Source organism: Paroedura picta, chromosome 4 (assembly GCF_049243985.1).
Source record: "Paroedura picta isolate Pp20150507F chromosome 4, Ppicta_v3.0, whole genome shotgun sequence".
In the NCBI taxonomy this organism is placed as follows: domain Eukaryota; kingdom Metazoa; phylum Chordata; class Lepidosauria; order Squamata; family Gekkonidae; genus Paroedura; species Paroedura picta.
In genome coordinates this window covers 36,781,990-36,794,209 of record NC_135372.1, presented here as the reverse complement: position 1 = coordinate 36,794,209, position 12,220 = coordinate 36,781,990, and the positions used below count along the sequence as shown (strand labels likewise).

At 44.9% G+C, this 12,220-nt stretch overlaps 1 protein-coding gene across 4 annotated transcripts in view; it reads left to right on the top strand.

The window, feature by feature from the left end:
• AXDND1 (axonemal dynein light chain domain containing 1) overlaps positions 1-11,978 on the top strand; it is a 53,724-nt gene extending 41,746 nt beyond the window's left edge. For all 4 annotated transcript variants that reach the window (XM_077332441.1, XM_077332439.1, XM_077332438.1 and 1 more), the window contains 5 exons: positions 1,797-1,937; positions 3,226-3,363; positions 5,455-5,546; positions 6,310-6,452; positions 11,575-11,978. In XM_077332441.1, the coding sequence (XP_077188556.1) occupies positions 1,797-1,937; positions 3,226-3,363; positions 5,455-5,546; positions 6,310-6,452; positions 11,575-11,669 (609 nt within the window). In that variant the 3' untranslated portion in view covers positions 11,670-11,978. The remainder of the gene's footprint in view (positions 1-1,796; positions 1,938-3,225; positions 3,364-5,454; positions 5,547-6,309; positions 6,453-11,574) is intronic.
• Positions 11,979-12,220: the final 242 nt, after the last annotated feature.

Genomic DNA, 12,220 nt, shown 5'->3' with positions numbered 1-12,220 from the left:
AGCAGCCTTGACCCCGCCCACCTTTATTTCCAATGGCCAATGGTCTTCCTTTCCATGAGGATCTCTGAGGGATCGATGCACCAGTGAACGCTTTGTGATCGTCTGCACCATTGTGCAGATCGTCTTTCTCCATTGTGGAGAAAGAGACTAGGCTGGTACAGCACCAGGGGAAGTGGGCTCCAGTGATGTCTACCGATGTCAGCAGCCATCCAAACTTCTGGGAAATGCCACGTAACCCCTGGGGGGCTCTCGCATAACTCCAAGGTTCCCCAGAACCCTGGTTAGTAATCTCTGGCCTAAACCTAAGTGATCTAGACCAAGTGCCCGTCCAGGCAATTCCTGGGAACCTACCTACTGTGGGTTTCATGGAAGAAAAGCAGGATATAAATATACAGAAGGCATCATCGAAATAATGGTAGAAATTTCCCTCTTGGTTGCTCTGACTGATGCCAGCCAACCTAAACCAGTCAGCTGCCTGTTTTCTTATTGTACCTTTCATATGCTGGTGCTCACGGAGTTGGTACCTAACACTGTTTAAATGTAGAATGGGTCTCTGTCAAAACCACCCTCCTTGTGTCGATATATTAATATAAACTCTGCTGCGCCTTTTGACCCAAGGCATCTTGGTGAAGCGCAATTGATCCCCCTTTGTGATATTGAGTTACACAGTTAAAGCCACCAGTCAAAAACATGCTAGGGAACACATGAAAATCAAGCTAATAATGCCAGTGACTAGCCACTCTCTCCAACTCTTTCTGTGTCTCGCCCCGTTTTGTTCTGTGAAATCAATATGTTTTCATCAATCTCTTAACATGAGTCTCTGCTGAAACGACATCTTTCTTTGGATTGGGGTGAAATCTCAGGGTGTTTCCGCACAAGGGCCAATTGGTCCCACAAAGCGAAAACGCTGTTTTTAAAAGTGCAATCTCGACGTTATGCATACCTGCTCTTTTAGTGGAATCCAGTAGCATTTCATTCATTTCCCACAGGTTTCTGGTCTTGCAAAAATCGCTAGCCAGGAAGCGATTTTTCCTGTGCTTTGTCCCGCCCCTGGCTGTCAGTCAAATGAACAGCCAATGGGCGGTTGGTATCATGCTCCGGGAAAGCCCCTTTCCCTTTAAGAAAAGTTTTTCTTTTTTTAAACACACGTTGCAACGAATATGCGTTAATTCGTTGCAACGGAGAGCCCCATTTAGCTGGCAGCTGGCGTGTGAGCTGGCGATTCATCGTTGCCACGGTCCTCCGAGTGAAAAGAAAAATCCCCCCCCCTGCACGGGCGCGATTATCGGCCGAAAATTAATAGAACTGGCAAACGGGGCTGTGTTGTGCTTGGGGACTTAGGGGAGCTTTAAAGCACTTCTGTGGAGGGACTGTAGCCGGAGAAGCCTCGCTGGGTGAATGAAGCCTTGCAGGTTCGTTGCTTTCTGCTCACTCCGAGGGGAAAAAAATGGTGATCGCTTCGCAGGAAGTTCGGAGGAGAGAGCCAGGGGGAGGGACTTTGCTGGAACCACAACAATGGGAACGCACAGGTCTTTTTCGCTAGTGTTGCAGATTGTTTGCAAGAGTGTAGTGCTTTTCAGAGGGTGAATCCACTTTTCCCAATTTCCCTTTAAGCGCTACAACGAATTGCTTTTTGCGGGACTGTTTTAGGAGTGTGGCAGATTGTGTGCGATGTCTTGCGGAACTGCAAATTAGTAGCATTTACAATTTGCAACCCTTCTGCTACTTTGAAGTCGTGTGGAATGGACCTCAGAATACGAATCTTACCTCAGCAGCCTTTCTGTGCTTCTTCTCAGGCGCTTCACCCAAAACCTCAACTGTCGCCTCGCCCAGAGCAGGAAACAGACTCTCCTGTTGAGGGAGGAGAAGAAACTCCAAAAGTTCAAGAATCTAGCAGTAAGGAGCCAGTGTCTGAGAAGGAAATGCTGGAAATGCAGGTAAGCTGTAGCGGGAAAATCGTGGAACAGTTATTTTTGTCTCACAGCTGTATTCCCATCTAAGAGGTGGCTCTGGAACCTGCCGCAGGATTTGTCATCTTGGTAATATAAGGAGAGACTCCTCATAAAATTTGCAGATACCAACTTGGGAGGAATAGTGAACACCTCAGAAGATAGAGATCAACGAGATTTGAGCATACTAGAAAAGCGTACAAATGAGAACAAGATGCTATTCAATAAGGAGAAGTGCAGAGTTCTACATCTCACAAAAATGAGAAGCATGCATACTGGATGGGAGATACACTTCTGGGTAGCAGTGTGTGTGAACAAGATCTTGGGGTACTCGTGGACTGAAAGCTAAATATGATGTGGTGGTAATGAAGGCAAACATAGTCTTGAGCTTTATTTTAAGGCAGCCTTTCTCTCTTGACAGCCCTGGAAGGGTTTCCCGAATGGGTGGGAGCTAATTAGTTTTTAATATATTTTTAAAATTTGTTAAACGTGTATTTGTTGGTATTGGGTGATATGACCTTATATGGGCATGTTGATCTGCTCCACCAATGATGGGCCTGGAGGGGGTGGGATGGGAAGGGCCCTGAGTGGGTATGAACACAGTTATGCTTCCCAGTCATATTCTGCACAATCGCTCCACTTCTGGGGTTTCTTGAAGCCTGAAGACTCTTTCAGGGGTATCTCAATGGTAAAAAAGTTGAGAAAGGCTATCTTACATTAAATTGGGTGTAACCAGTAAGTTGGGTGTTCGGATAACCAGTAAGTACAGGCAAACATTTCTGTGGGACTAAATTGTTTCTCAGAGGTACCTTACAGAAAGGGAAATTGTAGAGGTTAGCAGTTGACAGGAATCCACATGTGAACGAAGCGCCAGGGTCCACTTACATATATTTGTTAGTTGTCATGAAATCTTGTTTATGCCTCTTTATTAGGCATGGCTTCTCTCCAAGGAATCCAGGGCATTGTGTTTTGTGCTCTGCTCAGAATCCTTTTTTAAAGAACAGTTAACTCCCAACTTGATGTGTAGCCTGCCTAGATGTAAACGGTGTGTTCTCTTAGGAAGGAAGACCCACCCACCCCAAGCTGCTACTTGTGTTCCTGCACCTGGAGATTATTCCAAGAATTCTAGGATTTGTGGGCTATCTTGTGGTCATCTACATTAGCTCTGCGTGTGTAATCTGGAGTTTTCTCAGTGAGGACTACGGGCTTTCTGGATGCCGTTATGGTCAAACAGATGTAAACATAATTCTTCCCACTTCTTCTCTTTTCCTTGCAGCAACAACTACCTGTGCCCGGTACAAGCACTGGTCCGGAAGCTGTGGGTGCTGAGGGCGTTCAGCTGATCAGATACATTGGACCGGATTCTAATGTGCACACAAGGACGATTGAAACTGAACAAGTCACTGTCTCAGGGGTATGTGTGGAACGTTTTTACCTTTTCTACAGAGGCAGCCCTGCTAAGATGAAGCAGTTGCCTTAGCTGGCAGGTTTCAGGTGCCCACATAGAACAGAAGCGGGAAAGATGGATTCTGGGGCAGATTGGCCATTAGGGCCCCCAGGGGGTCGATGGCCTGAGGAGCCACTCTCCCCTTCCAGGGTCACCCCAAGGCAAAAGAGAGGAAGGCATGGACTGGCTAGGAGTAATGGATTCACTGTAGCAATAGTAGATCTTTAATATAGTCATAGACCAGCATAGGTAATGGATTCACTGGTCTGAGTGAGCTAGATGAGGACAGGTTATAACTTGACAGTAGGACTACATCTGAAAATGATGGCCGTTTAAGGGGACCAAAGGACTGTAGCGGAAAATGTACACACCAAGGCGTCTTAGAGAAGGAAACAAATTATAGGTATTCATATACAGATCCTGGAAGCCTCTGCATTTGGAAGAGAGAGGTTGGAGTGTTTTTTGTTAATAAATGAGAATATGAATCCCGATGGGTATTTTGGAAATGTGGGTGGAGGATCCGTGGGATGTGGTTATTCCCGGATATCGAGTATATAAAGCAGGGGAAGCCATATGAAGGATGGAGTGGATGTCACAACTTTTAGAGGAGTAGAATCCCACACAGAATTGCTATATGTAGAAATATGAGGCTCAATTGGTAACTTAATACTAGGCCTGTCTGGTTAACACACTCAGGGTGGTTCCACAGGACGAAATAAGGAATAGACTCAGAGGAGAAACTTGTGTAATGATAGTTGCCTTCAACTACCTTTACACTGTGATGTGGATTCCAGTTATCAGAAAGACGCACCATTTCTAAACACAGAAATGATTGCGTCTTAAATTAGTTGGCCTTGGAGCTGACTAGAAGTGGGACTACCCTGCTGTTGTTGTTAACAATGATGATGATGATAATAACTCCATATTTTTGTTGCCCTTCTCCGAAGGATCAGGGCAGCTTGCAGATTAAAGCAGGAAAATACATCACCATTCATAAAATATGTTAAAAATATTAAAATTATAAATACAAGATATAACCGATCCCTGTTCCGGGGTGGAGGAGGGAGCATATGTACCATTTCAGGGGTTGATTCTCGGTTAGGTAAAGGTATCCCCTGTGCAAGCACCGAGTCATGTCTGACCCTTGGGGTGACGCCCTCTAGCATTTTCTTGGCAGACTCAGTACAGGGTGGTTTGCCATTCCTTTCCCCAGTCATTACCGTTTACCCCCCAGCAAGCTGGGTACTCATTTTACCAACCTCAGAAGGATGGAAGGCTGAGTCAACCTTGAGCCGGCTGCTGGGATTGAACTTCCAGCCTCATGGCAGAGCTTCAGACTGCATGTCTGCTACCTTACCACTCTGCGCCACAAGAGGCTAGAGAGGCCAGCAAAGTGGATGGGCTTGGCATGATATGTAAACATTTTTGCACCAACTGAGAAGAGCACTCACAGTGCTGTTAGGAGAGCAGATAGGATGTATACATAAGAAAGGTACCACCAAATTTAAGAGGATGCCGGCATGGTTAATGAAAGAAGGAAGCCATAAAAGGCAAGAAGAATTCCTTCAAGAGTGGAAATCTTGTCCAAGCGAGGTACACAAAAAAGGAGTACAAGTTTTGGCAAAACAAATACATATTGAAAATATTTTGGGTAGGTAAAAAGAGAATACAAGGAGCACATTGCTAAGAACATGAAGACAAAAATTTAGGATTTCTTAGGTACATCAGAAGCAGAAAAACTGCCAGCGAGGGAGTTGGACCCTGTGGATAACAAAAGGATATAAAGGGATTCTGAAAGGAAAAAAATCTTGCAGCAAAAGTATGTGTCAGTTTTCACTGTAGAAAATGCAGTAAATATACCCACAACAGAGCCACTGTTTTCAGGAAGGGTGGCAGAAGAACCGAGTCAAACTGAGGTCACAAGAAATAAAATTCTAGAGCTAATAGACAAATTATAAACAAGCAAGTTATTAGGTCCATATGACATGCATCGTGTTGATTTATTTCCTGCTCATGTCCTGTTACACACCCTCAAGATAGTTACTGTTCTTCTTCTAGAGGGAGCTGTATGCCAGCCAATGGACCACAAAATACTCAGGGAAGGAGTTTCAGTTACTAGCTTCACTGGAAATCTTGGAAGAGCGGCTCTTGTGAGTACTGCTAGCGTTCTGGAGAAGAAGGAGAATGGGTATCGTTGGTTCCTCTCCAAACTTGAGCGGCATGGCATCTTGAGCTGCTGCCCTAAGGCCCTTTGGGGGTGAAATGACCCTTTCACAGGGGTTGCGGTAGGGCAAGCAGCTTGGCCGGGTGGGGCGCCATCTACACAACAGCCTTGCGGGGTAGATGGAGATAGAGCATTCGTCTGCCTGTAGCAGCGGAAAAGAGTGAGATCGGCATGGTGGGACAAGAGACAGAACTGAACTGAGAAATGCCAGGAAAAAAAATTATATACAATCATGAACAATGGCTCTTCATGTCATTGGCTGGTTTTGGTTTAATTTCTGTGAAAGAACACTTGCATAATTTTATGGCTGGGGGTCACCTCAACATTAGGAACGGTATTAAAGCAGGGGTAGTCAACCTGTGGTCCTCCAGATTTCCATGGACTACAATTCCCATGAGCCCCTGCCAGCATTTACTGGCAGGGGCTCATGGGAATTGTAGTCCATGGAAATCTGGAGGACCACAGGTTGACTACCCCTGTATTAAAGGATTGCGGCATTAGAACCACTGCCCTAAGGGATGTTAGCTGGAATTCTGCCTGTATACTCTCCTCCCATTTCTGAGAATCCATCTGATGTGTTTTGTAATGTTTGCTCAAACAAAGGAAACCTATGTTATCATCTGGGACATTTTCATGCAGCTGCAGTTTCAGTTGCAAAACATCGCCCCACTTCATTCCTGCGTTTTTAGGGAGGCTGAAAAGCGGGCCCAGGAGGCTGAGGCAAAGTCAGAAAGCCTTCACGAGCAGCTGGAAGAAGCTCTGTCCAAAATCCAAGACTTGGAGGATGAGGAACTGAAAGAGGGTGCTACCCCAGAAACTACATCAAAGCCAGGTAACGGCCAAAGGGATTCAGAGGCAGAATTTCTAAAACCTGTCATTTCAGCCAACCTAAAGTCTTTGCACATTACTCCCGAACACAGCAAACCAGTTTGTAGGCACCTGTGTTTATTTGCTTATTCAATGGAAACATATTTTGACAATTTCATTCACATACCTACCTAGCTAATTTGTCTGCCTGTCTCTCTCTCTCTCTCTCTCTCTCTCTCTCTCTCTCTCTCTCTCTCTCTCTCTCTCTCTCTCTCTCTCTCTCTCTCTCTCTCTCTCTCTCTCTCTCTCACACACACACACACACACACACACACACACACACACACACACACACACACACATACTTTCAGTGTCTCTCTGTCTCTGCCCCCCCCCCTCTGTCTCTGCCCCCCTCTCCCTAAGTGCCCCAGTTCTGAATCAGGCCCGGGAGACACAGTATTCTAGAACATACCTGCTGACCCAACCCCAAAATGTACCTGGGGAGAATGCATTGTATGATCAGGGCCCACAGACAGCAAGGCAAGGGCTTGCAGGAGCAAATGTCCATATACATTTAAAAAAATCCTTACAGATAAAAAACTGGTGTGGCACCTCTTCTCTATTAGTGCTCTGTGTGCAGGGTAATCATTGTCCCGAGGAGCATTCACTTCTAAAAGCATGATGTTGGCAGGGGCTCATGGTAATTGTAGTTCATGGACGTCTGGAGAGCCACAGCTTGGCCTAAAAAAGAGTTTTCATATAATTAAGTGGCTAGCTTGGCTGTTAAGACCTTCTTCCTAGGTAGGGTTGCCAGCTTCCAGGCAATCTTCTGCTATTCCAACATCTCCAGGAGACGGGGATCAGTTCACCTCTATAGAACGGCTGCCTTGGAGATGGACTCTACTGAAGGCCCTCCCCTCCCCAGACCCATCCTCCTTAGGATTCACCCCAAGTATCTCCAGGTATTTCCCAACCTGGAGCTGTGAACCCTATTCCTAAACCCTGCACTTCGTTATTATTATTTATTTCGTTTGTAGACCGGCCCTCCCCATAATGGACCCTAGGCGGTTCACAGCAGTAAAACCACACACAGAATAAAATACAGTAACAAAAATATACTAAAAACATACTTAAAAACCCAATACCCCCCCCCCCCCCCGCCATTGCCAGCCACCCAGACTGGAAATGGCATACATAGCAGCTGGGAAGGTGAGAGGCCTATAAAACTTCCAACAGCCCTGGCCTCACCCATAGACTTGGTGGAAGAATGCCATTTTACAGGCCCTGTGGAACTCTGACAGCTCTGCCTGGGCCCAGATCTCGGCTGGCAACCCATCCTACCAGTTCAGAGCCAGGTGCTCCCACTTTTAGAGGCAAGGCAGAAGGCAACCAGAGAATGATATTTTTAGTGGTGGGACTGCACCTTTTAATTCCGCTATTCCTGAAGTCTGATTCTAGCCTAAGGACTTTTTAAAGATACAATTTTAGACTGTTGAACGTTTTTTATACTGTTTTATGCACTGCTTGTTTTAATAGTCCTAATCCTCATGGTGTTCTCATTCTTTTATTTTATTGGTTTGGCTCTGTGAGCCACATGGAGCAGGTCTCTGGAGAGGGGCAGATACTTTTCTAAAAAAATAATGATCTTATGATACACATACATAACCTTAAAGTACATTATACAAGCTAGGGAAGGATACATTCAATTCCCCCACTCACAGAGACACTGTCGCCTATTTTCTCCCCTGTTTTCTGCTTTCTTTCAATTCCTACCTTATTGCCCACTTTCTTTTCCTTAGACACCCTCCCTTCCACTTGCTACTTTCTTTCCTTTCTGCCTCCACTGTTGCTGCTTTCTCCCAAAACTGCAGTCACATTAGGGTTGCCAAATTCCTCCGTCTGGACTATTACTGCATTAACCATCTAGAAATAAACTTTTAAAAAGCAAAAATCATGGTTTTTGCTAAAGTTCTCTTGGATTGTTGGAGGTAAATCTATCGAGCAAGTCAGCCAGTTTATATATCTTGGCCTAAAATTTTATTACAACAACCAATGGGCAAGCCACAGAAAGAAAATAATTAAAACCATCAGAAGTGTCTCCAGCTCTGCTGTCCAAGTTTTACTATCAAAAAGGTATTAAAAACATATCTGCTGTTTTAAACATTTATAATCCAAAATTCTTTCCCAGGATGCTTTATGGTATCCTGGTCTAGATAGAGGCCTTTAATAATGAACTTGAGTCTGCGCACTCTGCTTTTTAAAGATCTTTATTAGACCTTCCCAGAAGTGTGGCAAATCTCGCTATAATTGCTGAATTGGGCCAACAGCAACTGGTGACTAAAGCCTGGTTGCTGTCCTTCAAGTACTGGCTAAAAATTCATTTTTCAGCCTCTCCAGGTAATATATTAATTGACATGCCATTCATCTCAAACTAGTATAATCGAATTCTCTCTAAGATCCAAAGCATAGGCATTGATGTTTCATGGCTTCTAGGCCAGGAGGAAAACTACATATTTAAAACCATCTCATGGAGATTTGAGGACCTGGAACTGCAGGTTTTAAATTCAGTTCCTTGTAGTCCCTGTTCACCCAGATTTTGGGGTATCTCTCTATCTTATAAAGTTCTGCCTTTCTACCTTCACTCTTTGGAACCTTTTCAGTAAGGGAGGCATTACTTCTGGCAAGGTTGAACATCCTTCCTTCGAGCGTGACCTGTGGCAGGTATCGTCAGCTTCTAGTAGTGGAATGATTTTGCTTGCATGGTTGTGATGTTCCTGATGTCCTTCCTCATATTATTCTGGCTTGGCCTGCTTTCTCTAGCCAACGTAGTATGATTATAGAGTTAAGATCAAATTGTAGCAATGAACTACAAATGATCAATGCCATGCTTGGTGAGAAGGATTATGCTCTACTGTGCAAAGTTGCCAATGTACCCTGCTCAGTGTTAAGATTTAATACTTTCTTCGTCCTAAACTTCTTCCTAAAATTGTGCATTGGTACTTTTGTGTATATTTGTCTGAGCATTCATTTGAGCTGTGCTTATCTGTATGTATCTGTTCTTTTATGCCATTAAAGGTCATCTGTATCTATCATCTGTATCTATCATTAAAGGTATCTGTATCTATCTATAGCTGGTCGCCAAACAACAGAGATCCCTTCCCCTAAAGAAAATGGTTGCCACCTTCCCCAGGCTCCACCACCCCTATATGTGCAGGTGTTTCCCGAGAGGGAGATGGCAACCCTAAGTCATACCAAGTCTGCCTAGCCAGGGCTCTCATGCTTTGGTTGCTAAGCAGCAGTTTGGTGTAGTGGTTAGGAGTGCGGACTTCTAATCTGGCATGCCGGGTTCGATTCTGCACTCCCCCACATGCAGCCATCTGGGTGACCTTGGGCTCGCCACAGCACTGATAAAACTGTTCTGACCGAGCAGTGATATCAGTGCTCTCTCAGCCTCACCCACCCCACAGGGTGTCTGTTGTGGGGAGAGGAATGGGAAGGCGACTGTAAGATGCTTTGAGCCTCCTTTGGGCAGGGAAAAGCGGCATATAAGAACCAACTCTTCTTCTTCTTTAGTAATCTTGCAAGATACCATGAGATGTCAGCTTGCATACTCAGTTGGTGGTGGAGTTTGAACCCACCAAGTCCCCCCCCCCCACTAACACAGGGGTGTAGAAAAATACTGTTATCTGTACATAGCTCTACTGTATGGATATATATATATATTAAGATCCACACTCTGGGGCCATTGCTCAAAAGGGGAGATACAGGTATTGATGCAATGTACATTTCTACAGCTCCAAGAGTTTTCTTTTTTCCACCCGTGAAGTGGCTTTCATGGCTTCCTTCTCCTGTGGCAGCACAAAATAATTTCTCCCCAATTTGGCTGTTGTAGGAGGGGGGGAACCCAAGGAACAGGATTTCAGGGATTATTTCAAAAACCATGCTTTGTGTGCACTATCCTTGTTAGGGTTGCAGGATCCACCCTGTTGGAGGTAGGGGTCTCCCATTGCCAGGCCTCCCCCCCTGCTACAGATTAGGTGGCCAGTGGCAAGACTTATCAGGAGAAACAGGGAGGGCCATGCTTCGTCACTGGCAATGTGACATCATCACTTCTGGCATGCACCGGAAGTGATGTCATCACATAGACAACATCTGGGTGATGCTTTGGTATTTGGGCAAAAACTCTATGGTAGAAGCCATATTTTACCATAGACCTTTTGCCCTAATATCAGCATTACCCTGATATTGCAACATAATGATGTCACTTCCTGTGTGCTGCAAGTGATGTGGCCACATTGCCTGATCCTTCTGCTCCTGGTAAGTCTCCCCCCATCCCCTGCAAGCTGCCAGGAGGGATCTGCCAACCCTAATCCTTGTGCTTGAGGAAGTGTGTGATTGAATTCACTTCACTAAGGTTTTATTCTGCTACTAAAGTGGATTGAAATTGCATTATCCAATGTGTGTGGAATGGGTGACAAAAATATTTATACTCAACCTTTCCTTTTGGCTTCAGGCAGCTTACAGCAATCATTAAAAGTTAAAACCAAAATAAAATTGCATACCTCCCCCTTAAAAAATACATGCTATTGATAACCCATCAAAAGCCTTGGCAAATAAACAAGACTTGCTTCCAGAAGAGCACCAGCAAGGGGGCTCCCCTTATCTTTTCAGGAAGCCGATTCCACAGAGAGGAATCCATGATGGAAAAGGCCCTGGCTCAGGTCAATACCAGATTGGGGAACACCCTTAGTAGGAGGACAGACAGCAGGTGACAGCCTGGAGACTGCGATTAGTGCAGTGGAATAATATGGGGGAAGATAGATTCAAGAGTCAGATTCAGACCATGTTGGTCTGAAGCAGCAGAACAAATTTTGAGTCCAGTAGACATTGTATCTGAGGATATGTGTGTGCACATGAAAGCTCATGCCTTGAATAAAACTTGTTGGTCTTAAAGGTGCTATGGGAGAAGATGGTAACTAGAGTGAACCCTTGTTTGCCAGCACACATACCATATCAAGTGTGCTTGGGTTTTGTGAGTCAATGTTTCTCAAGGCCAGGAGCTCACAGGGTGAATTAGCCTTGCTAGTCCATGTTAGCTGTGGGCTGAAACTTAATGGCTTGATGCCTCTTTTAATCTCTTGTTGCAGTTGCCCGTTTTAAGGAAAAGCCTGATGCACCTTTACAACTTGCTGCATCTAAATCATCCACTAAGGCTAAGAAGTCCACGAAACCCAAGCGCTGAAGAAGAAGGTGACCTCAAGGAAGCCTTTGGGTTCCAGCTTGTAGCAGATGTCAGGACGTCGTTTAAGGGACCGCACATCTCTGGAGCGCAGGGGCTACTCAGGGCCCTATTAGTGTATTAGCACAGTACATGGACAACCAATGGCTGAAACCTGATGGATTGTTTCTCAAGTCTTTATTTATTGGTTAAACGTTTGAAGTCGAGAATGGGGTTTCCCGTCAGTGTACTCACCCACGCAAAACGGGAGACCGTTTTAAAAATATTTCACATGCATAGCAACGTGAGGAGTAAATAACATCCTTATCACAATCCCGTGTTTTCAGTGTCCCAAGTCGCACAGTTCTATGCCAAGATAATGTAGCATTTTTACTGATTCATAGTGAATATTAAAAATGAGCAACCGGGTGGTAAAAGGATCTTGACCAATTTGAATAAAACCCTTCACCCCCTTACCAAAACCAATCAATCATTCAGTTAATGACTGTTCCTCTCTACTCAGACATAACACTGAGCAGGTGTAGAATTAGCCATAAGTGCTGCGTTAGCCTTAT